At 45.6% G+C, this 26867-nt stretch overlaps 1 protein-coding gene across 2 annotated transcripts in view; it reads left to right on the plus strand.

Annotated features, from left to right (window-relative positions):
- cdon (cell adhesion associated, oncogene regulated) overlaps positions 1 to 26867 on the plus strand; it is a 146426-nt gene that overhangs the window by 72378 nt on the left and 47181 nt on the right. The window contains exons 7-8 of one of the 2 annotated variants that reach the window (XM_036961315.1): positions 84 to 353; positions 14977 to 15305. In XM_036961315.1, the coding sequence (XP_036817210.1) occupies positions 84 to 353; positions 14977 to 15305 (599 nt within the window). The remainder of the gene's footprint in view (positions 1 to 83; positions 354 to 14976; positions 15306 to 26867) is intronic. The other variant, XM_036961316.1, reaches the window with a different exon arrangement.

Here is a 26867-nt window from a genome sequence, read left to right on the forward strand (position 1 = left end):
AAGAAAGGTTAGATTAATTACTCTAATGGTAGATTTTTATCTAACTAGTTGAGAGTCCTGACTTCCTCCCCTCTCTTCCCCAGAGGAGGCATCTGTCCTGAGGAGTCTGTCTGACCAGACTGTCTCACCTGGAGACGCCGCTCGCTTCACCTGCGTTGCCAAGGGAAACCCCACCCCCAATGTCACCTGGCTCTTCAACTCTGCCCCCATCGCCCCCTCGCCCCGCCTCCAAATTTCAGGATCCTCCCTCTGCATCAAAGGGGTGACATCACAGGACGTCGGTGTGTACCAGTGCCTGGTGGACAACGTGATTGGCTCAGCCCAGTCAGCTGGCAGGCTCACCCTCCAATCAGGTACAGTGTACTCTCCTAAAGTAGTGGGGTATCAGGAAGTGATTGAATGAGAAAATGGGCTGTTTTCCCTGCTGGTTTAGGGAGTAGGTTGAAGTAGTAGCTCTCCATCTTCCCCACATCTCTCGCCTCCTGTTTTTGTGTCAGAGCTACCTTCATGCCGGCCACCAGGGAAAAACTCAGGGACAGAGGAATGGAAAGAGTAGCCTTGGAAGGCTCTGAGCGTGTGTGTATTTGGTTTTATTATCCTTATGGGGATCAGAAGTCCTCACAAGGATAGTAAAACGAGGAAAATTCATTTAGCCAGACCCCACAAGAAAAAATACTATTTTAGGTTTAGGGTTAAGGTTTGGGTTAAGGTTAGGGTTAGGTTTACCCCCTAGAGTCGATCTCTAAATCTAATTAGCATATAACAAAAATCACCATAAAAATCAGTTCATTTAAACTAGACAGATATCTGTTATTTAATTGGCTGCTTCTCAATCCACCACATTTACCTGTGGATCACTTCCACATCTACATCTGCCTGTGGATCACTTCCACATCTACCTGTGGATCACTTCCACATCTGCCTGTGGATCACTTCCACATCTACCTGTGGATCACTTCCACATCTACCTGTGGATCACTTCCACATCTGCCTGTGGATCACTTCCACATCTACCTGTGGATCACTTCCACATCTACCTGTGGATCACTTCCACATCTGCCTGTGGATCACTTCCACATCTACCTGTGGATTACTTTAACATCTGCCTGTGGATCACTTCCACATTTACCTGTGGATCACTTCCACATCTGCCTGTGGATCACTTCCACATCTACCTGTGGATCACTTCCACATCTACCTGTGGATCACTTCCACATCTACCTGTGGATCACTTCCACATCTACCTGTGGATCACTTCCACATCTACCTGTGGATCACTTCCACATCTACCTGTGGATCACTTCCACATTTACCTGTGGATCACTTCCACATCTACCTGTGGATCACTTCCACATCTACCTGTGGATCACTTCCACATCTACCTGTGGATCACTTCCACATCTGCCTGTGGATCACTTCCACATCTACCTGTGGATCACTTCCACATCTGCCTGTGGATCACTTCCACATCTACCTGTGGATCACTTCCACATCTACCTGTGGATCACTTCCACATCTGCCTGTGGATCACTTCCACATCTACCTGTGGATCACTTCCACATCTACCTGTGGATCACTTCCACATCTGCCTGTGGATCACTTCCACATCTACCTGTGGATTACTTCCACATCTGCCTGTGGATCACTTCCACATTTACCTGTGGATCACTTCCACATCTGCCTGTGGATCACTTCCACATCTACCTGTGGATCACTTCCACATCTACCTGTGGATCACTTCCACATCTACCTGTGGATCACTTCCACATCTGCCTGTGGATCACTTCCACATCTGCCTGTGGATCACTTCCACATCTGCCTGTGGATCACTTCCACATCTGCCTGTGGATCACTTCCACATCTACCTGTGGATCACTTCCACATCTACCTGTGGATCACTTCCACATCTACCTGTGGATCACTTCCACATCCACCTGTGGATCACTTCCACATCTACCTGTGGATCACTTCCACATCTACCTGTGGATCACTTCCACATCTGCCTGTGGATCACTTCCACATCTGCCTGTGGATCACTTCCACATCTACCTGTGGATCACTTCCACATCTACCTGTGGATCACTTCCACATCTGCCTGTGGATCACTTCCACATCTACCTGTGGATCACTTCCACATCTACCTGTGGATCACTTCCACATCTGCCTGTGGATCACTTCCACATCTGCCTGTGGATCACTTCCACATCTGCCTGTGGATCACTTCCACATCTGCCTGTGGATCACTTCCACATCTGCCTGTGGATCACTTCCACATCTGCCTGTGGATCACTTCCACATCTGCCTGTGGATCACTTCCACATCTACCTGTGGATCACTTCCACATCTGCCTGTGGATCACTTCCACATCTGCCTGTGGATCACTTCCACATCTGCCTGTGGATCACTTCCACATCTGCCTGTGGATCACTTCCACATCTACCTGTGGATCACTTCCACATCTGCCTGTGGATCACTTCCACATCTACCTGTGGATCACTTCCACATCTACCTGTGGATCACTTCCACATTTACCTGTGGATCACTTCCACATCTACCTGTGAATCACTTCCACATCTACCTGTGGATCACTTCCACATCTACCTGTGGATCACTTCCACATCTACCTGTGGATCACTTCCACATCTACCTGTGGATCACTTCCACATCTACCTGTGGATCACTTCCACATCTACCTGTGGATCACTTCCACATCTGCCTGTGGATCACTTCCACATCTGCCTGTGGATCACTTCCACATCTACCTGTGGATCACTTCCACATCTACCTGTGGATCACTTCCACATCTGCCTGTGGATCACTTCCACATCTACCTGTGGATCACTTCCACATCTACCTGTGGATCACTTCCACATCTGCCTGTGGATCACTTCCACATCTGCCTGTGGATCACTTCCACATCTGCCTGTGGATCACTTCCACATCTGCCTGTGGATCACTTCCACATCTGCCTGTGGATCACTTCCACATCTGCCTGTGGATCACTTCCACATCTGCCTGTGGATCACTTCCACATCTACCTGTGGATCACTTCCACATCTGCCTGTGGATCACTTCCACATCTGCCTGTGGATCACTTCCACATCTGCCTGTGGATCACTTCCACATCTGCCTGTGGATCACTTCCACATCTACCTGTGGATCACTTCCACATCTGCCTGTGGATCACTTCCACATCTACCTGTGGATCACTTCCACATCTACCTGTGGATCACTTCCACATTTACCTGTGGATCACTTCCACATCTACCTGTGGATCACTTCCACATCTACCTGTGGATCACTTCCACATCTACCTGTGGATCACTTCCACATCTACCTGTGGATCACTTCCACATCTACCTGTGGATCACTTCCACATCTACCTGTGGATCACTTCCACATTTACCTGTGGATCACTTCCACATCTACCTGTGGATCACTTCCACATCTACCTGTGGATCACTTCCACATCTACCTGTGGATCACTTCCACATCTACCTGTGGATCACTTCCACATCTGCCTGTGGATCACTTCCACATCTACCTGTGGATCACTTCCACATCTACCTGTGGATCACTTCCACATCTACCTGTGGATCACTTCCACATCTACCTGTGGATCACTTCCACATCTGCCTGTGGATCACTTCCACATCTGCCTGTGGATCACTTCCACATCTACCTGTGGATCACTTCCACATCTACCTGTGGATCACTTCCACATCTACCTGTGGATCACTTCCACATCTGCCTGTGGATCACTTCCACATCTACCTGTGGATCACTTCCACATCTGCCTGTGGATCACTTCCACATCTAACCTGTGGATCACTTCCACATCTACCTGTGGATCACTTCCACATCTACCTGTGGATCACTTCCACATCTACCTGTGGATCACTTCCACATCTGCCTGTGGATCACTTCCACATCTGCCTGTGGATCACTTCCACATCTACCTGTGGATCACTTCCACATCTGCCTGTGGATCACTTCCACATCTACCTGTGGATCACTTCCACATCCGCCTGTGGATCACTTCCACATCCGCCTGTGGATCACTTCCACATCCGCCTGTGGATCACTTCCTCGTCTGAAGTCGGTTACAGCCGATCCGCCAACTTCTGACTATAGAGTCCAAACAGTTTGGGCTACACGCTGATATGACCCCTCTGTGGAAAGGTGAGAGACTCGGGTTCTTCTCTAGGACGCCGACAGGCCTCACAAGTATCGTCTGAAGGTCCCCCGGGAACCAGTTGAAAATGGAATGGAAGTACAGTACCAGTCGAAAGTCTGGACACACCTTCTCATTCAAGGGTTTTTCGTTATTTTTACTATTTCCTACATTGTACAAAAATAGTGAAGACATTAGAACTATGAAATAACACATATGGAATCATGTAGTAACCAAAAAAGTGTTAAACTAATCCAAATGTATTTTATATTTGAGATTCTTCAAAGTAGCCACCCTTTGCCTTGATGACAGCTTTGCACACTCTTGGCATTCTCTCAACCAGCTTCATCTGGAATGCTTTTCCAACAGTCTTGAAGGAGTTCCCACATATGCTGAGCACTTGTTGGCTGCTTTTCCTTCACTCTGCAGTCCGACTCATCTCAAACCATCTAATTTGGGTTGAAGTCGGTTGATTGTGGAGGCCAGGTCATATGATGCAGGACTCCATCACTCTCCTTCTTGGTCAAATAGCCCTTACACAACCAGGAGGTGTGTTTTGTGTCATTGTCCTGTTGAAAAACAAATTATATTCCCACTAAGCCCAAACCAGATGGGATGGCGTATCGCTGCAGAATGCTGTGGTAGCCATGCTGTGGTAGCCATGCTGGTTAAGTGTGCCTTGAATTCTAAATAAGACAGTGTCACCAGCAAAGCACCCCACACCATCACACCTCCTCCTCCGTGCTTCACGGTGGAACCACACATTCTGAGATCATCCGCTCACCTACTCTGCTTCTCACAAAGACACGGCGGTTGGAACCAAAAATCTCAAATTTGGAGACATCAGACCAAAGGACAGATTTCCACTCGTGTTTCTTGGCCCAACTAAGTCTCTTCTTCTTATTGGTTTCTTTGCAGCAATTCGACCATGAAGGCCTGATTCACACAGTCTCCTCTGAACAGTTGATGTTGAGATGTCTGTTACTTGAACTCTGTGAAGCATTTATTTGGGCAGCAATCTGAGGTTGGTAACTCTCATGAACTTATCCTCTGCAGCAGAGGTACCTCTGGGTCTTCATTTCCTGTGGCGGTCCTCATGAGAGCCAGTTTCATCATAACGCTTGATGGTTCTTGCGACTGCACTTGAAGAAACATTGAAAGTTCATGACATTTTCCAGGTTGATTGACCTTCATGTCTTAAAGTAATGATGGACTGTTGTTTCTCTTTGCTTATTTGAGCTGTTCATGCCATAAAACGGACTTGGTCTTTTACCAAATATGGCTATCTTCTGTATACCTAGACGAGACCAGAGCTGAGAGATAGTGTGGTAGTGGTATGAGCTGAGACCAGACCAGAGCATAGAGATAGTGTGGTAGTGGTCTGAGCTGAGACCAGACCAAAGCAGAGAGATAGTGTGGTAGTGGTCTGAGCTGGGACCAGACCAAAGCAGAGAGATAGTGTGGTAGTGGTCTGAGCTGGGACCAGACCAAAGCAGAGAGATAGTGTGGTAGTGGTCTGAGCTGGGACCAGACCAGAGCATAGAGATAGTGTGGTAGTGGTCTGAGCTGAGACCAGACCAGAGCAGAGAGATAGTGTGGTAGTGGTCTGAGCTGGGACCAGAGCAGAGCTGAGAGATAGCGTGGTAGTGGTCTGAGCTGAGACCAGACCAGAGCAGAGAGATAGTGTGATAGTGGTCTGAGCTGGGACCAGACCAGAGCTGAGAGATAGTGTGGTAGTGGTCTGAGCTGAGACCAGACCAGAGCTGAGAGATAGTGTGGCAGTGGTCTGAGCTGAGACCAGACCAGAGCAGAGAGATAGTGTGATAGTGGTCTGAGCTGAGACCAGACCAGAGCAGAGAGATAGTGTGATAGTGGTCTGAGCTGGGACCAGACCAGAGCAGAGAGATAGTGTGGTAGTGGTTTGAGCTGAGACCAGACCAGAGCTCCCTTCGTTCTGTTCTCTCCTGCCTCCTCCAACTCTCAGTGCAGAAAGAGAGATTTATTCTGCTATGATGTGCAGCAACACTGGTGTGTTTACAGTGAGAACGAGATGTGAGTTAGATAAGCTGAGTACTAAAACATGGTCCCGGCAGATCTTTGGCTCCGTGGGTTACCAGGTACCAGGCACCAGAGGTTGTTATCAGAGCATCTCTGCTGCCTGTTCAACTAAATGATATTGTTGTATATATAAACTGTTTACTGTCGGCTGTCTTTAAAGGAGTACACTGTCAGTTGTGTTCGTGTCTCTGTTCTGTTTATGTTTAGTTGGCCAGCGTTGAGCTCCTGCTAAGAAAGTTCCGGTCACAGTTCAACTGTTCCGGTCTAAGGGCTTTATAAATACATTTGATTGATTGATTTATTAATTGATTGATGTATATTTGTGTTGCTAGGTTCCAGTTCTCTCCCCACCATCCCACATCCAATCCCAAACAACCAGTCATAGTCTTTTTGGGGCTCTAAGTGAAATTGTTTTCTGCTGAAATGGATCTTCTAGAATGGCCTCCAGTTATCTGGCCCTCATACCATCATGGCCCCCTACTCCAGTTATCTGGCCCTCATACCATCATGGCCACCTACTCCAGTTATCTGGCCCTCATACCATCATGGCCACCTACTCCAGTTATCTGGCCTTCATACCATCATGGCCACCTACTCCAGTTATCTGGCCCTCATACCATCATGGCCACCTACTCCAGTTATCTGGCCCTCATACCATCATGGCCACCTACTCCAGTTATATGGCCCTCATACCATCATGGCCACCTACTCCAGTTATCTGGCCCTCATACCATCATGGCCACCTACTCCAGTTATCTGGCCCTCATACCATCATGGCCACCTACTCCAGTTATATGGCCCTCATACCATCATTGCCACCTACTCCAGTTATCTGGCCCTCATACCATCATGGCCCCCTACTCCAGTTATCTGGCCCTCATACCATCATGGCCACCTACTCCAGTTATCTGGCCCTCATACCATCATGGCCACCTACTCCAGTTATCTGGCCCTCATACCATCATGGCCACCTACTCCAGTTATCTGGCCCTCATACCATCATGGCCACCTACTCCAGTTATCTGGCCCTCATACCATCATGGCCACCTACTCCAGTTATCTGGCCCTCATACCATCATGGCCACCTACTCCAGTTATCTGGCCCTCATACCATCATGGCCACCTACTCCAGTTATCTGGCCTTCATACCATCATGGCCACCTACTCCAGTTATCTGGCCCTCATACCATCATGGCCACCTACTCCAGTTATCTGGCCCTCATACCATCATGGCCACCTACTCCAGTTATATGGCCCTCATACCATCATGGCCACCTACTCCAGTTATCTGGCCCTCATACCATCATGGCCACCTACTCCAGTTATCTGGCCCTCATACCATCATGGCCACCTACTCCAGTTATCTGGCCCTCATACCATCATGGCCACCTACTCCAGTTATCTGGCCCTCATACCATCATGGCCACCTACTCCAGTTATCTGGCCCTCATACCATCATGGCCCCCTACTCCAGTTATATGGCCCTCATACCATCATGGCCACCTACTCCAGTTATATGGCCCTCATACCATCATGGCCACCTACTCCAGTTATCTGGCCCTCATACCATCATGGTCACCTACTCCAGTTATATGGCCCTCATACCATCATGGTCACCTACTCCAGTTATCTGGCCCTCATACCATCATGGCCACCTACTCCAGTTATCTGGCCCTCATTCCATCATGGCCACCTACTCCAGTTATATGGCCCTCATACCATCATGGCCCCCTACTCCAGTTATCTGGCCCTCATACCATCATGGCCACCTACTCCAGTTATCTGGCCCTCATACCATCATGGCCCCCTACTCCAGTTATCTGGCCCTCATACCATCATGGCCACCTACTCCAGTTATCTGGCCCTCATACCATCATGGCCACCTACTCCAGTTATCTGGCCCTCATACCATCATGGCCCCCTACTCCAGTTATCTGGCCCTCATACCATCATGGCCCCCTACTCCAGTTATCTGGCCCTCATACCATCATGGCCACCTACTCCAGTTATCTGGCCCTCATACCATCATGGCCACCTACTCCAGTTATCTGGCCCTCATACCATCATGGCCACCTACTCCAGTTATCTGGCCCTCGCACCATCATGGCCCCCTACTCCAGTTATCGGGCCCTCATACCATCATGGCCACCTACTCCAGTTATATGGCCCTCATACCATCATGGTCACCTAATCATCCCCAGCTTCCAATTGGCTCATTCATCCCCCCTCCTCTCTCCTGTAACTATTCCCCAGGTCATTGATGTAATTGAGAATGTGTTCTAAGTCAACTTACCTAGTAAAAATAAAATAAATACATAAAGCTAATGGACTGATCTGTGACTGTGATATAAAGGCTGTGGAGAATCTATCTTTGACCTAATACCCCTAGCCCCTAACTCTGTCTCTGCAGAGTAGGGAAGGGTAGGAAACAGAGCAGAGTAGAGACTGAGCAGGGTTGGGAACAGAGCAGGGTAGGGAACAGAGCAGGGTAGGGACAGAGCAGGGTAGGGGTAGAGCAGAGTAGGGACAGAGTAGGGAAGGGTAGGAAACAGAGCAGGGTAGGGTCAGAGTAGGGAAGGGTAGGAAACAGAGCAGGGTAAGGACAGAGCAGAGTAGGGACAGAGCAGGGTAGGGACAGAGCAGGGTAGGGTAGGGACAGAGCAGGGTAGGGTAGGGACAGAGCATGGTAGGGTAGGGGACAGAGCATGGTAGGCTAGGGAACTGAGCAGGGAAAGGGGACAGAGCATGGTAGGGTAGGGAACTGAGCAGGGAAAGGGGACAGATCAGGGAAGGGACAGAGCAGGGTAGGGTAGGGAACTGAGCAGGGAAAGGGGACAGATCAGGGAAGGGACAGAGCAGGGTAGGGTAGGGGGCAGAGCAGGGTAGGGAATGGGGACAGAGCAGGGTAGGGTAGGGAACTGAGCAGGGAAAGGGGACAGAGCAGGGTAGGGTAGGGAACTGAGCAGGGAAAGGGGACAGAGCATGGTAGGGTAGGGACAGAGCAGGGAAAGGGGACAGAGCATGGTAGGGTAGGGGCTGTTTTTTGGGTGTGTGTGGCAGGCAGGCAGCAGTGGGTTCACTTTACTAAATCAACAGGCTTGGAACTGGTAACACTAACCTGGGATATGGGAGTGCGCCAGCTGCTCACATTCCTCACAGCAACCATTCAAATACCAGGAGAATCATCCCCAGCTACACTACACCTAGAGAGAGAAACACACTTACTCTCTCCCTCTCTCTCTCCAGCTCTCTCTCGCTCTCTCTCACTTTCTCCCCTTCTCTCTCCAGCTCTCTCTCTCTCTCTCTCTGTCTCTCTCTCTCTCTCTCTGTCTCTCTCTCTGTCTCTCTCTCTGTCTCTCTCTCTCCTTCTCTCTCCAGCTCTCTCTCTCTCTCTCTCTCTCTCTGTCTCTCTCTCTGTCTCTCTCTCTCTCTCTCTCTTTCTCTCCTCTCTCCAGCTCTCTCTCTCTCTCTCTCTCTCTCTCTCTCTCTGTCTCTCCTTCTCTCTCCAGCTCTGTCTCTCCTTCTCTCTGTCTCTCTCTCTGTCTCTCTCTCTCTCCTTCTCTCTCCAGCTCTGTCTCTCCTTCTCTCTCTCTCTCTCCAGCTCTCTCTCTCTCTCTCTTTATTGGCATGGGAAACATGTGTTAACATTGCCAAAGCAAGTGAGGTAGACAACATACAAAGTGAATATATAAAGTGAAAAACAACAAAAATTAACAGTAAACATTACACATATACAGAGGCTTCTCTCTCTCTGTCTCTCCTTCTCTCTCTCGCTCTCTCTAGCTTTATCCCGTTCTCTCTCCAGCTCTTTCTCTTTCTCTCTCTCTCTCACCTTCTCCCCTTTTGTCTCCATCTCTCGCAATTCAATTCAATTCAATGTGCTTTATTGGCATGGCATAACAATGCAAAGCTTACTTTGGTACAATATTAACATAATTATTAACATAACAACAACAACAACAAGCATAGAGGACATGTGCAGGTTGGTTGGTCTGTCAGACACTGTCCCTCATCTTATGGCAGGCAGCAATGTAGTGGTCTGTCAGACACTGTCCCTCATCTTATGGCAGGCAGCAATGTAGTGGTCTGTCAGACACTGTCCCTCATCTTATGGCAGGCAGCAATGGAGTGGTCTGTCAGACACTGTCCCTCATCTTATGGCAGGCAGCAATGTAGTGGTCTGTCAGACACTGTCCCTCATCTTATGGCAGGCAGCAATGTAGTGGTCTGTCAGACACTGTCCCTCATCTTATGGCAGGCAGCAATGTAGTGGTCTGTCAGACACTGTCCCTCATCTTATGGCAGGCAGCAATGTAACAAAAAGTAAATTTAATAAAAATATATATATTATATAAAGACTGTTGACATGTTGTCAGGAGGCCAAAATTCACCCAACTTATTGTGGGAAGCTCGTGGAAGGCTACCCGAAAAGTTTGACCCAAGTTAAACAATTTAAAGGCAATGCTACCAAATACTAATTGAGTGTATGTAAACTTCTGACCCACTGGGAATGTGATGAAAGAAATACAAACTGAAATAAATCATGCTCTCTACTATTATTCTGACATTTCACATTCTTAAAATAAAGTGGTGATCCTAACTGACCTAAGATAGGGTATTTATACTAGGATTAAATGTCAGGAATTGTGAAAAACTGAGTTTAAATGTATTTGGCTAAGGTGTATGTCAACTTCTGATTTCAGCTGTAAATGAGAACTTGTTCTCAACTGGCCTATCTGGTTAAATAAAGGTGTTCTCAACTGGCCTACCTGGTTAAATAAAGGTGTTCTCAACTAGCCTACCTGGTTAAATAAAGGTGTTCTCAACTAGCCTACCTGGTTAAATAAAGGTGTTCTCAACTGGCCTACCTGGTTAAATAAAGGTGTTCTCAACTGGCCTACCTGGTTAAATAAAGGTGTTCTCAACTGGCCTACCTGGTTAAATAAAGGTGTTGTCAACTGGCCTACCTGGTTAAATAAAGGTGTTGTCAACTGGCCTACCTGGTTAAATAAAGGTGTTGTCAACTGGCCTACCTGGTTAAATAAAGGTGTTGTCAACTGGCCTATCTGGTTAAATAAAAGTTAACTAAAATAGAAATACAGATATGAGGATAACGATGTGTGGAGCACTTAGCGGTTATAATATGAAGGTTTGACTTGGAAAGGTTTCTTCGCCGGGTCACATATAACTGATGAGTTGTTCATTGAAGTCCACAAGCGGGATGGGGAAGGGACGAGGTGAGAGGAAGTAGAGCGCGTAGATAGAAGAAGAGAAGGAATTATATAGACAACAAGCTGTTTGTATCTGTCTGGTATGAAAGGGAACTATGTTGACATGTGATCAGGGGTATATTCATCAGGGGTGTATTCATCAGGGGTGTATTCATTAGGGGTGTATTCATCAGGGGTATATTCATCAATGGTGTATTCATCAGGGGTGTATTCATCAGGGGTATATTCATCAATGGTGTATTCATCAGGGGTGTATTCATCAGGGGTGTATTCATCAGGGGTGTATTCATCAGGGGTGTATTCATTAGGGGTGTATTCATCAGGGGTATATTCATCAATGGTGTATTCATCAGGGGTGTATTCATCAGGGGTATATTCATCAATGGTGTATTCATTAGGGGTGTATTCAAGAAAATGGAATGAAACGGGATTAAACATACAGTAAACTTTCATTCATAGGCTAGGTTGTAACAACCTCATGATGGGTAAATGGAAAATTAGAGTATCATGTAGTAGCTTAAACCTATCACTGTTACATTGAACTGGGTGAATGGAGTATGAAGGACAGTCATCCAATATGCTGTAATAGAAATAAGGCCCTGCTCATGAAAATAAAATCACACCGACCGTCACTGACTGTTATATACTGTAATATTCTGTAATATACTCTAATATACTGTAATATACTCTAATATACTGTAATATACTGTAATATTCTGTAATATTCTGTATTATACTGTAATATACTGTAATATACTGTAATATTATGTAATATACTCTAATATACTCTAATATACTGTAATATACTCTAATATATTCTAATATACTGTAATATACTGTGATATACTGTAATATTCTGTAACATAGTGCAATGTAGTGTAATATTCTGTAATATACTCTAATATACTGTAATATACTCTAATACACTGTAATATACTGTAATATTCTGTAATATACTGTAATATACTGTAATATACTGTAATATACTCTAATATACTGTAATATACTCTAATATACTCTAATATACTGTAATATACTGTGATATACTGTAATATTCTGTAACATAGTGCAATATAGTGTAATATTCTGTAATATACTGTAATATTCTGTAATATACTCTAATATACTGTAATATTATGTAATATACTGTAATATTCTGTAATATACTTTAATATTCTGTAACATACTGTAATATACTTTAATATTCTGTAACATACTCTAATATACTGTAAGGTAGTGTAATATAGTGTAATATAGTGTAATATTCTCTAATATACTCTAATATACTGTAAGGTAGTGTAATATAGTGTAATATTCTGTGATGTACTGTAATATACTGTAAGGTAGTGTAATATAGTGTCATATTCTGTGTCTCCTGCCCAACCTCCTCCCAGCCTCCCTGACGTCCCCATTTACAGCTCTCTGGACCGGTTTATAATAAAAATAACTAACAAAGCATTATTGTGTAGTGCTGTGAGTATCCAGGAGTTTCTTGTTATTTTATGTAGATTGAAAAGGCTTGTTCCCAATGTAAAACTTTCCAGCCCTGCTTTCCTGCTGGCCTGTGGTCCACGTCGGAGACATAGTCCCTCCTCTGTCCATGTTGGGTCTCTGCAGCAGACTGACTGTCCCTGTTGGGTCTCTGCAGCAGACTGACTCTGTCCCTGTTGGGTCTATGCAGCAGACTGACTCTGTCCCTGTTGGGTCTCTGCAGCAGACTGACTCTGTCCCTGTTGGGTCTCTGCAGCAGACTGACTCTGTCCCTGTTGGGTCTCTGCAGCAGACTGACTCTGTCCCTGTTGGGTCTATGCAGCAGACTGACTCTGTCCCTGTTGGGTCTCTGCAGCAGACTGACTGTCCCTGTTGGGTCTCTGCAGCAGACTGACTCTGTCCCTGTTGGTTCTCTGCAGCAGACTGACAGTTGTAGTTGTAATAATGATGGGCCGTGTAGTTGTAGTCGTAATAATGGTGGGCCGTGTAGTTGTAGTCATAATAATGGTGGGCCGTGTAGTTGTAGTCATAATAATGGTGGGCCGTGTAGTTGTAGTCGTAATAATGATGGGCCGTGTAGTTGTAGTCGTAATAATGATGGGCCGTGTAGTTGTAGTCGTAATAATGATGGGCCGTGTAGTTGTAGTCGTAATAATGATGGGCCGTGTAGTTGTAGTCGTAATAATGATGGGCTGTGTAGTTGTAGTCGTAATAATGATGGGCCGTGTAGTTGTAGTCGTAATAATGATGGGCTGTGTAATTGTAGTCGTAATAATGATGGGCCGTGTAGTTGTAGTCGCAATAATTATGGGCCGTGTAGTTGTAGTTGTAATAATGATGGGCCGTGTAGTTGTAGTCGTTATAATGGTGGGCCGTGTAGTTGTAGTCGTAATAATGATGGGCCGTGTAGTTGTAGTCGTAAGAATGATGGGCCGTGTAGTTGTAGTTGTAATAATGATGGGCCGTGTAGTTGTAGTTGTAATAATGATGGGCCGTGTAGTTGTAGTCGTAATAATGATGGGCCGTGTAGTTGTAGTCGTAATAATGATGGGCCGTGTAGTTGTAGTTGTAATAATGATGGGCCGTGTAGTTGTAGTCGTAATAATGATGGGCCGTGTAGTTGTAGTCGTAATAATGATGGGCCGTGTAGTTGTAGTTGTAATAATAATGGGCCGTGTAGTTGTAGTCGTAATAATGATGGGCTGTGTAGTTGTAGTCGTAATAATGATGGGCCGTGTAGTTGTAGTCGTTCTAATGGTGGGCCGTGTAGTTGTAGTCGTAATAATGATGGGCCGTGTAGTTGTAGTCGTTATAATGGTGGGCCGTGCGAAGTGATGGGCGAAGTGACATGCCTGGCAAAGTTTGCAACTGCCACAAGGATGGTAACAGCTTAGTAACGTGCGCTGCCTAGCAACCATCGTTATGAAGCATCAAATCTCATGAGTGCGCATTGCTTACGCCGGACTTAGCTTCAACTTGACTTGTTTTTGGTTGGTGCAACTGGTGTAAATACGGATCACATAGTCGAACGTACACTCTTAGAAAAAAATGTGGTTCCTAAAGGGTTCCTCGGCTGTCCCCATAGGGAAAAAAACTTTTCGGTTCCAGGTAGGACCATTTTGGGTTCCATGTGGAAAGGGTTCTACACGGAACCCAAAAACATTCTACCTGGAACCAAAAACGTTCTACCTGGAACCAAAAACGTTTCTTAAAAGGGTTCTCCTATGGGGACACCCGAAGAACCTTGTAAGGTTCTAGATAGCATCTTTATTTCTAAGAGCGTAGCTACGGCTAACCTAGCGTTTCATAACAACTGGTGCAACCGGCCCCAGAAAGAACATTCCGTTTATTTGCATCTGAATTCATAGCAAGAAAATGTATTAAAAACATCACAATATGATTTGTGATCAAAGTTTCAAGCTTCGATGTTATACTTGGATACAGTTTAATCTGAATCTCTTTCTATCTCTAGAAGAAGAACCTCAGCCTGGTTTAATCTGAAACTTCTCTTTCTATCTCTAGAAGAACAAGAACCTCAGCCTGGTTCCACCGCTGATATTCTGATCGACGCTCCACCCACCTCTGTCCACCCAATCCAGAGCGACGAGGGAGATGAGCTCCTCCCACCCGAGGAGGAAGGGGAAGGGCTAGGGGAGGGGCTAGGAGAAGGGGATGGGCTATGGGACACCATGGGCCAACCAACAGAGAGGAGCAGCGACCGGCCCACTCCTGAAGCACCAATCATTACTAGCCCTCCTCAGACTCACAAACCTGATGTCTATGACCTGGAGTGGAGGGCGGGCCGTGACTGGGGACATCCAATCAACGCATACTTTGTCAAGTACCGCAAGGTGAGTCCAGAGGGGGAGGAACAGGAGTTTTGCTTACCATGTCGTTGTACCCTGACCAGGAAAAACTCCAGGCCCTAGGTAGGGATAAAGCACCTGCATGTTAGTGTAGTAGAGTAGAGTGTAGTAGAGTAGAGTATGGTAAAGTAGAATACAGTAGAGTGGAGTAGAGTAGAGTGGAGTGGAGTGGAGTGGAGTGTAGTAGAGTGTAGTTGAATATAGTTGAGTGTAGTATAGTGTAGTAGAGTGGAGTAGAGTGTAGTAGAGGAGTGGAGTAGAGTGGAGTGGAGACTAAAGTGGAGTGGAGTGTAGTAGAGTGGAGCAGAGTGGAGTAGAGTGGAGTAGAGTAGAGTGTAGTAGAGTGGAGTAGAGTGGAGTAGAGTGGAGTGTAGTAGAGTCGAGTGGAGTAGAGTGTAGTGTAGTAGTGGAGTAAAGTGTAATGTAGTAGAGCAGACTGGAGTGTATTAGAGTAGAGTGTATTAGAGTGGAGTACAGTGTAGTGAAGTGGAGTGGAGTAGAGTGGAGTAGAGTGTAGTAGAGTAGAGTTGAGTAGAGTAGAGTGGAGTAGACTGTAGAAGAGTGGAGTGGAGTGGAGACTAGAGTGGAGTGGAGTAGTGGATTAGAGGGTAGTGGAGTAGAGGTTAGTGGAGTAGAGTAGACTGGAGTGTAGTATGGGGTAGTGGATTATTTTTATGGGGTAGTGGATTAGAGGGTAGTGGAGTAGAGGGTAGTGGAGTAGAGTAGACTGGAGTGTAGTATGGGGTAGTGGATTAGAGGGTAGTGGAGTAGGGGGTAGTGGAGTAGAGGGTAGTGGAGTAGAGGGTAGTGGAGTAGAGGGTAGTGGAGTAGGGGGTAGTGGAGTAGAGGATAGTGGAGTAGAGGGTAGTGGAGTAGAGTAGACTGGAGTGTAGTATGGGGTAGTGGATTAGAGGGTAGTGGAGTAGGGGGTAGTGGAGTAGAGGGTAGTGGAGTAGAGGGTAGTGGAGTAGAGGGTAGTGGAGTAGGGGGTAGTGGAGTAGAGGGTAGTGGAGTAGAGGGTAGTGAAGTAGAGGGTAGTGGAGTAGAGGGTAGTGGAGTAGAGGGTAGTAGAGTAGAGGGTAGTGGAGTAGAGGGTAGTGGAGTAGAGGGTAGTGGAGTAGGGGGTAGTGGATTAGAGGGTAACACTTTATTGGAGTAGTCCATCTGTAGATACCCTACAGACTACCAGTAACATTGTGAGATATAGTGAGATATACTGGACGGAAAATCCAACAAATTATTTTTTAATTTGCAACATTGAAATGCAATGATTCACCCATGATCCACCTAACAATATTTTGAAAGAGTACTTTTAGCATATGTTTTCGTTTCAGTCTCCTTCATCTCCACTAACCAAAGTTAATTGTATGGATTTTTTTCCTATTAATAATGTAAAATGAACATCTGTACAGAAAGACTCATGTGAAGGTAAATTACAGAGGAGGAACTTCTTGATGCTATTAAAGCCTTTAAGTCTGGGAAAACTCTAGGGCTGGATTGTATACCAGTTGAGGTTTACCAAACTCTAGGGCTGGCTGGTATACCAGTGGAGGTTTACCAAACTCTAGGGCTGGATGGCACACCAGTGGAGATAAACCAGTTGAGGTTTACCAAACTCTAGGGCTGGATGGTTTTCCAGTGGAGATAAACCAGGGGAGATATACCAGTGGAGATATACCAGTGGAGGTTTACCAAACTCTAGGGCTGGATGGTATACCAGTGGAGATATACCAAACTCTAGGGCTGGATGGTATACCAGTGGAGATATACCAAACTCCAGGGCTCGATGGTATACCAGTGGAGATATACCGAACTCTAGGGCTGGATGGTATACCAGTTGATGTTTACCAAACTCCAGGGCTCGATGGTATACCAGTGGAGATATACCAGTGGAGATATACCAGTGGAGGTTTACCAAACTCTAGGGCTGGATGGTATACCAGTGGACATATACCAAACTCCAGGGCTCGATGGTATACCAGTGGAGATATACCAGTGGAGATATACCAGTGGAGGTTTACCAAACTCTAGGGCTGGATGGTATACCAGTGGACATATACCAAACTCCAGGGCTGGCTGGTATACCAGTGGAGATATACCAAACTCCAGGGCTCGATGGTATACCAGTGGAGATATACCAGTGGAGGTTTACCAAACTCTAGGGCTGGATGGTGTACCAGTGGACATATACCAAACTCCAGGGCTGGCTGGTATACCAGTGGAGATATACCAAACTCCAGGGCTGGATGGTATACCAGTGGAGATATACCAGTGGAGGTATACCAGTGGAGATATACCAAACTCCAGGGCTCGATGGTATACCAGTGGAGATATACCGAACTCTAGGGCTGGATGGTATACCAGTTGAGATATACCAAACTCCAGGGCTCGATGGTATACCAGTGGAGATATACCGAACTCTAGGGCTGGATGGTATACCAGTTGATGTTTACCAAACTCTACGGCTGGCTGGTATACCAGTGGAGATATACCAAACTCCAGGGCTGGATGGTATACCAGTTGAGATTTACCAAACTCTAGGGCTGGCTGGTATACCAGTTGAGGTTTACCAAACTCTAGGGCTGGATGGTATAACAGTGGAGGTTTACCAAACTCTAGGGCTGGATGGTATACCAGTTGAGGTTTACCAAACTCTAGGGCTGGATGGTATACCAGTGGAGGTTTACCAAACTCTAGGGCTGGATGGTATACCAGTTGAGGTTTACCAAACTCTAGGGCTGGCTGGTATACCAGTGGAGGTTTACCAAACTCTAGGGCTGGATGGTATACCAGTTGAGGTTTACCAAACTCTAGGGCTGGATGGTATACCAGTGGAGGTTTACCAAACTCTAGGGCTGGATGGTATACCAGTGGAGATATACCAGGGGAGGTTTACCAGTGGAGATATACCAGTGGAGATATACCAAACTCTAGGGCTGGCTGGTATACCAGTGGAGATATACCAGGGGAGGTTTACCAGTGGAGATATACCAAACTCCAGGGCTCGATGGTATACCAGTGGAGATATACCGAACTCTAGGGCTGGATGGTATACCAGTTGATGTTTACCAAACTCTACGGCTGGCTGGTATACCAGTGGAGATATACCAAACTCCAGGGCTGGATGGTATACCAGTTGAGGTTTACCAAACTCTAGGGCTGGCTGGTATACCAGTGGAGGTTTACCAAACTCTAGGGCTGGATGGTATACCAGTTGAGGTTTACCAAACTCTAGGGCTGGATGGTATACCAGTGGAGGTTTACCAAACTCTAGGGCTGGATGGTATACCAGTGGAGGTTTACCAGTGGAGGTTTACCAGTGGAGATATACCAGGGGAGAAATACCAGTGGAGATATACCAAACTCCAGGGCTGGATGGTATACCAGTTGAGATTTACCAAACTCTAGGGCTGGCTGGTATACCAGTTGAGGTTTACCAAACTCTAGGGCTGGATGGTATACCAGTTGATATATACTAAACTCCAGGGCTGGATGGTATACCAGTTGAGATTTACCAAACTCTAGGGCTGGCTGGTATACCAGTTGAGGTTTACCAAACTCTAGGGCTGGATGGTATACCAGTGGAGGTTTACCAAACTCTAGGGCTGGATGGTATACCAGTTGATATATACTAAACTCCAGGGCTGGATGGTTTACCAGTGGAGATATACCAGGGGAGGTTTACCAGTGGAGATATACCAGTGGAGATATACCAAACTCTAGGGCTGGCTGGTATACCAGTGGAGATATACCAGGGGAGGTTTACCAGTGGAGATATACCAAACTCTAGGGCTGGCTGGTATACCAGTGGAGATATACCAAACTCCAGGGCTGGATGGTATACCAGTGGAGATATACCAAACTCCAGGGCTCGATGGTATACCAGTGGAGATATACCGAACTCTAGGGCTGGATGGTATACCAGTTGATGTTTACCAAACTCTACGGCTGGCTGGTATACCAGTGGAGATATACCAAACTCCAGGGCTGGATGGTATACCAGTTGAGATTTACCAAACTCTAGGGCTGGCTGGTATACCAGTTGAGGTTTACCAAACTCTAGGGCTGGATGGTATACCAGTGGAGGTTTACCAAACTCTAGGGCTGGATGGTATACCAGTTGAGGTTTACCAAACTCTAGGGCTGGATGGTATACCAGTGGAGGTTTACCAAACTCTAGGGCTGGATGGTATACCAGTTGATATATACTAAACTCCAGGGCTGGATGGTTTACCAGTGGAGATATACCAGTGGAGATATACCAGTGGAGGCTTACCAAACTCCAGGGCTGGATGGTATACCAGTGGACATATACCAGTGGAGGTTTACCAGTGGAGATATACCAGGGGAGATATACCAGTGGAGATATACCAGTGGAGGTTTACCAGTGGAGATATACCAGTGGACGTTTACCAGTGGAGATATACCAGTGGAGGTATACCAGGGCAGGTTTACCAGTGGAGATATACAAGTGGAGATATACCAGTGGAGGTCTACTAGTGGAGATATACCAGTGGAGGTTTACCAGTGGAGGTATACCAGTGGAGGTTTACCAGTGGAGATATACCAGGGGAGATATACCAGTGGAGATATACCAGTGGAGGTTTACCAGTGGAGATATACCAGTGGAGGTTTACCAGTGGATATATACTAGGGGAGATATACCAGTGGAGGTTTACCAGTGGAGATATACCAGTGGAGGTTTACCAAACTTGTTTTGATTTACTCAGAGGACCATTATCAGCATTGTTTAACCACTCCTATATAAATGGTAGATTATCAGATACTCAACAAGAAGGTCTGATTTCATTACTACTGAAACAGGACCCAGGTGGTTAATATAAAGATTGGTAAATATAAAGATCCAGTCCATTAAAAACATGTGAGGCCCCTTGTGCTTCAGTATTGTGATGCAACAATTCTAGAATAGTGCATAGAATTAAAAAGGTATTGTCAGATATTATTCATCCTAATCAGACATTTTTTTTTACATGGACAATACATTGGAGATAATATAAGACAAGTACTGGAACCAATAGAATACTATGACGAATGTTGAGCCAGCAGCATACCACCCTGCATACCACCCTGCATACCACCCTGCATACCACCCTGCATAACACTGCTGGCTCGCTTCTGAAGCCAAGCATGGTTGGGCCTGGCCAGTCCCTGGATGTGAGACCAGATGCTACTGGAAGTGGTGTTGGAGGGCCAGTAGGAGGCACCCTTTCCTCTGGTCTAGAAAAAGTTCCCCAGGGCAGTGATTGGGGATGTTGCCCTGTGTAGGGTTCTGTGTTTTGGCTGGGACGTTAAACGGGTGTCCTGACTCTCTGAGGTCATTAAAGATCCCATGGCACTTATCGTAGAGTAGGGATGTTAACCCCCGGTGTCCTGGCTAAATTCCCAAGCTGGTATTTATTGGTCACCTAATCATCCCCAGTTTACAATTGCCTCATTCATCTCCCCTGTAATTATTTCCCAGGTCGTTGCTGTAAATGAGAATGTGTTCTCAGTCAATTTATTTATTTAATTTATTTAGTTAAATAAGGGTTAAATTAAAATAATAAAACAATATGGAGAAACCATGCCTGGTACTCATAGCTGACTTTGAAAAGGCCTTCGATAAAGTAGGACTGGAATTTATACATACGGTGCATTTGGAAAGTATTCAGACCCCTTGACTTTTTACACATTTTGTTAAGTTACAGCCTTATTCTAAAATGGATTCAATTACACAAATTAGGGGATGGGTGGTAGGGTTAGGGGAAAATAATAAAGGGAAATATATATATAAAAAATATAGATGTATTTATAAAAAAATATATATTGGGGATGATTCAGACAATTAAAATTGATGTAAGCCACAATCTATTTTTATTTTATTCTTTATAGCTGATCGACCTGTTAAAACAACAACAATAAGAGCGGAGTAGAGTAGAGCCTTGTAGAGTAGAGTAGAGCATTGTAGAGTAGAGTAGAGCATTGTAGAGTAGAGTAGAGCACAGCGGAGTAGAGTAGAGTAGAGCATTGTAGAGTAGAGTAGAGCATTGTAGAGTAGAGTAGAGCACAGCGGAGTAGAGTAGAGTAGAGCATTGTAGAGTAGAGTAGAGTAGAGCATTGTAGAGTAGAGTAGAGCATTGTAGAGTAGAGTAGAGCATTGTAGAGTAGAGTAGAGCACAGCGGAGTAGAGTAGAGCACAGCGGAGGAGAGTAGAGTAGAGTAGAGCATTGTAGAGTAGAGCATTTTAGAGTAGAGTAGAGCCTTGTAGAGTGGAGTAGAGCCTTGTAGAGTAGAGTAGAGCATTGTAGAGTAGAGTAGAGCACAGCGGAGTAGAGTAGAGTAGAGTAGAGCAGCGTATAGTAGAGCAGAGTAGAGTAGAGCATTGTAGAGTAGAGCATTTTAGAGTAGAGTAGAGCATTGTAGAGTAGAGTAGAGCATTGTAGAGTAGAGTAGAGCACAGCAGAGTAGAGTAGAGTAGAGCAGCGTATAGTAGAGCAGAGTAGAGTAGAGCATTTTAGAGTAGAGCATTGTAGAGTAGAGTAGAGCATTGTAGAGCAGAGTAGAGCATTGTAGAGTAGAGTAGAGCATTGTAGAGTAGAGTAGAGCATTGTAGAGTAGAGTAGAGTTTTGTAGAGTAGGGTAGAGTAGAGCATTGTAGAGTAGAGACGAGTAGAGCATTTTAGACTAGAGTACAGTAGAGCAGAGTAGAGTAGAATAGAGTAGAGTAGAGCATTGTAGAGTAGAGTGGAGTAGAGTAGAGTAGAGCATTGTAGAGTAGAGTAGAGCATTGTAGAGTAGAGTACAATATAGCAGAGCAGAGTAGAGCAGAGTAGAGCAGAGAAGAGTACAATAGAGCAGAGCAGAGCAGAGCAGAGTAGAGTAGAGCAGAGCAGAGCAGAGCAGAGCAGAGTAAAGTAGAGTAGAGTATAGTAGAGCAGAGTAGAGTAGAGTAGAGTAGAGTAGGAACTTTTGTCTAGTAATCAGCTGTTAGCTTGACCCCCGACACACGCTCCCCGGTGCCCGGTGCCCAAACCAACTGCTAACTCTGTGTAATGTGTTCATTAAAGCAGAGAAGGTATAGGACCCATGCCCACTCTAGCTACAGCACTAGGTCATTTCCTTTTTAAAAGCCTGTGTTTTCTTCACTAATAAGCTCTCTCTGACTATAAAACCCAAACAGTTCTTGTTAAGATTGCATTGGCAGCGCGACTCAGAAGTTGCTGGCCCTGGAAAAAGTGACTGAGAATTATCACGGGTATTGTTGTTGCGTACGCCATTTTCTCTGTGATGATTCACTGTTGGAACTGAACGTACATTTCCATACTGGTCCCCCCGTGGGAAGTGAACTCACAACCCTACGATTGATGCAAATGTTTGAGGACAGGGTTTTGTTCTTTCTGATGACTTTTGTGTTGTCTGTTTGTCTTTGTTGTGGTTGCTGTTACTTGGTTCTCTATCCTGGCCTCTCTCTCTCTCTCTCTCTCTCTCCCTTTCCCTTTATCAATTCAATTCATTTTGCTGTGTTTGCATGACGTAAGAATGTACATATTTCCAAAGCTTACTTTGGAGATTTACAGTATGAACATAATTAATAATAATAATCAATATTGTCAACAGGACAACAGTAACAACAGGACAACAGTAACATTTGGGGAAATGACACTCTCTAATTGTTTTATATTTTTTACATTTTGTCAGGAAATGCAGCTCTGTCTCAGGTTCTGCTGTGGTACAGTGGTTGTATAGCCTTTCCTCTACAGGGAGCCAGGTTCTGCTGTGGTGCAGTGGTTGCACAGCCTTTCCTCTACAGGGAGCCAGGTTCTGCTGTGGTGCAGTGGTTGCACAGCCTTTCCTCTACAGAGAGCCAGGTTCTGCTGTTGTGCAGTGGTTGCACAGCCTTTCCTCTACAGAGAGCCAGGTTATGCTGTTGGGCAGTGGTTGCACAGCCTTTCCTCTACAGGGAGCCAGGTTCTGCTGTGGTGCAGTGGTTGCACAGCCTTTCCTCTACAGAGAGCCAGGTTCTGCTGTTGTGCAGTGGTTGCACAGCCTTTCCTCTACAGAGAGCCAGGTTATGCTGTTGGGCAGTGGTTGCACAGCCTTTCCTCTACAGAGAGCCAGGTTTTCCTGTATCTTCCCTTCTCAATGGCAAGGCTGTGCTCACTGAGCCTGTACTTTGTCAAGGTTTTTCTAAGGTTTTGATCAGTAACCATGGTCAAATTGTTAGCTACGGTATACTGTCGATTTAGGGCCAGATAGCACTGCATTTTGCTTTGTGCTGGTGTTTCCCAATAAGTAATGTAGTTTTGTTTTGTTTTATTCTGATTGATTGGATGTTCTGGTCCTGAGGCTTCAGTGTGTTAGTAGAACAGGTTAGTGAACTCAGCCCCAGGACCAGCAGGATGAGGGGACTGAGGCTTCAGTGTGTTAGTAGAACAGGTTAGTGAACTCAGCCCCAGGACCAGCTGGATGAGGGGACTGAGGCTTCAGTGTGTTAGTAGAACAGGTTAGTGAACTCAGCCCCAGGACCAGCTGGATGAGGGGACTCTTTTCTTTGCTCAGCTCTTGGCATTGCAATGATATGAGATGGGGTCACTGTATTTGAGATGTTTACAAAACTTAATTGCTCTTTTTTGACTTTTTAATATTAGTGGATATTGGCCTAATTCTGCCCTGCATGCATTGTTGACAGGGAAATCTTGTTTTGCAAGTGGACCCCACACTTCGCTGCCATAAAGTGCAATTGGTTCAATGACACATTCCATTAGTTTTAGACAAATGTTAATATGTATTTCAATTTGAATTAGCTTTTTAATGGCGTAGAATGCCCTGCGTGCTTTCCCTCTCAGTTCATTCACTGCCTCATTAAAGTGTCCAGTTGAGCTTATTTTTAAACCTCAGTAATTGTAGTGTGTGCAGTACTCTAAAAATATTGTACCAATTGAGAACTTTGGTCTAATTCCCTGAGATCTGGATCTTCCCTGGAAAATCATTATTTTAGTCTTTTTGGGATTTACTGCCAGGGCCCAGGTCTAGCAGTACTGCTCTAGCAGGTCCAGGCTCTCCTGTAGGCCATGTGCTGTGGGTGACAGATACTTATTGTTATTATATTTAACCTTTATTTAACTAGGCAAGTCAGTTAAGAACAAATTCTTATTTACAATGACGGCCTACTCTGGCAAAACCCGGACAACGCTGGGCCGATTGTGCACCGCCGTGCTCCCAATCTCGGCCGGATGTGATACAGCCTGGATTTGAGTCGGGGACTGTAGTGCTCATCATCTGCGGGATGCTGTGCTACTCGGGAGCCACCGGCAGCAGGCAATTCACTTCTGAACTGTGGAGACTAACACCAGGGGCTGAGGATCTTTCTAGAATAGTGGCCAATTCATTGATGTAAATGTTGAAGAGTGCAGGGCTCAGATTGCAACCCTGGCGAAGGCTCCGCCCCGGTTAAAGAATTATGTAACTGTTCTCTCTACTACCGCACGGCAGGCGTTACCTGAGTGCCAAGTCTAGGACAAAAAAGCTCCTTAACAGCTTCTACCCCCAAGCCATAAGACTGCTGAACAATTAATCAAATGGCCACCGGGACAATTTACATTGACCCCCTTTGTTTTTACACTGCTGCTACTCACTGTCTATTATCCATGCGTAGTCACTTTACCCCCACATACTGTACAAATTATCGTGACTAACCTGTACCCCCACACATTTACCCCTGTATATAGCCTACTGCAGCCTTTCTCAATGGCAAGGCTATGCTCACTGAGTCTATTCATACAGTCGTGGCCAAAAGTTTTGAGAGTGACACAAATATTAATTTCCACAAAGTTTTCTGCTTCATTGTCTTCAGATATTTTTGTCAGATGTTACTATGGAATACTGAAGTATAATTACAAGCATTTCATGAGTGTCAAGGGCTTTTATTGACAATTACATGAAGTTGATGCAAAGAGTCAATTTTTGCAGTGTTGACCCTTCTTTTTCAAGACCTCTGCAATCTCTGGTATGCTGGACCTCTGGTATACTGTCAATTAACTTCTGGGCCACATCCTGACTGATTGCAGCCCATTCTTGCATAATCCATGCTTGGAGTTTGTCAGAATTTGTGGGGTGTGGTTTGTCCACCCGCCTCTTGAGGATTGACCACAAGTTCTCAATGGGATTAAGGTCTGGGGAGTTTCCTGGCCATGGACCCAAAATATCTATGTTTTGTTCCCCGAGCCACTTAGTTATCACTTTTGCCTTATGGCAAGGTGCTCCATCATGCTGGAAAAGGCATTGTTCGTCACCAAACTGTTCCTGGGTGGAAGTTGCTCTCAGAGGATGTGTTGGTACCATTTTTTTATTCATGGCTGTGTTCTTAGGCAAAATTGTGAGTGAGCCCACTCCCTTGGCTGAGAAGCAACCCCACACATGAATGGTCTCAGGATGCTTTACTGCTGGCACGACACAGGACTGATGGTAGCGCTCACCTTGTCTTCTCCGGACAAGTTTTTTTCCAGATGCCTCAAACAATCGGAAATGGGATTCATCAGAGAAAATAACTTTACCCCAGTCCTCAGCAGTCCAATCCCTGTACCTTTGGCAGAATATCAGTCTGTCCCTGATGTTTTTCCTGGAGAGAAGTGGCTTCTTTGCTGCCCTTCTTAACACCAGGCCATCCTCCAAAAGTCTTTGCCTCACTGTGCGTGCAAATGCACTCACACCTGCCTGCTGCCATTCCTGAGCAAGCTCTGTACTGGTGGTGCCCCGATCCCGCAGCTGAATCAACTTTAGGAGACGGTCCTGGCGCTTGCTGGACTTTCTTGGGTGCCCTGAAGCCTTCGTCACAACAATTGAACCTCTCTCCTTAAAGTTCTTGATGATCCGATAAATGGTTGATTTAGGTGCAATCTTACTGACAGCAGTATCCTTGCCTGTGAAGCCCTTTTCGTGCAATGAAATGAGGACGGCACGTGTTTCCTTGCATGTAACCATGGTTGACAGAGGAAGAACAATGATTCAAGCACCACCCACATTTTGAAGCTTCCAGTCTGTTATTCAAACTCAATCAGCATGACAGAGTGATCTCCAGCCTTGTCCTTGTCAACACTCACACCTGTGTTAATGAGAGAATCACTGACATGATGTCAGCTGGTCCGTTTGTGGCAGGGCTGAAATGCAGTGGAAATGTTTTTTGGGGATTCAGTTCATTTGCATGGCAAAGAGGGACTTTGCAATTAATTGCAATTCATCTGATCACTCTTCAGAACATTCTTGAGTTTATGCAAAATGCCATCATACAAACTGAGGCAGCAGACTTTGTGAAAATTTATATTTGTGTCATTCTCAAAACGTTTGGCCACGACTAGACAAAGCTTTCCTTAAGTTTGGGTCAGTCACAGTGGTCAGGTATTCTGCCACTGTGTACTCTCTGTTTAGGGCCACATAGCATTCTAGTTTGCTCTGTTTTTCTGTAAATTCTTTCCAATGTGTCAAGTAATTATCTTTTGTGTTCTCATGATTTGGTTGAGTCTAATTGTGTTTCTATCCTGGGGCTCTGTA

Source organism: Oncorhynchus mykiss, chromosome 24 (assembly GCF_013265735.2).
Source record: "Oncorhynchus mykiss isolate Arlee chromosome 24, USDA_OmykA_1.1, whole genome shotgun sequence".
Taxonomy (NCBI): Eukaryota; Metazoa; Chordata; class Actinopteri; order Salmoniformes; family Salmonidae; genus Oncorhynchus; species Oncorhynchus mykiss.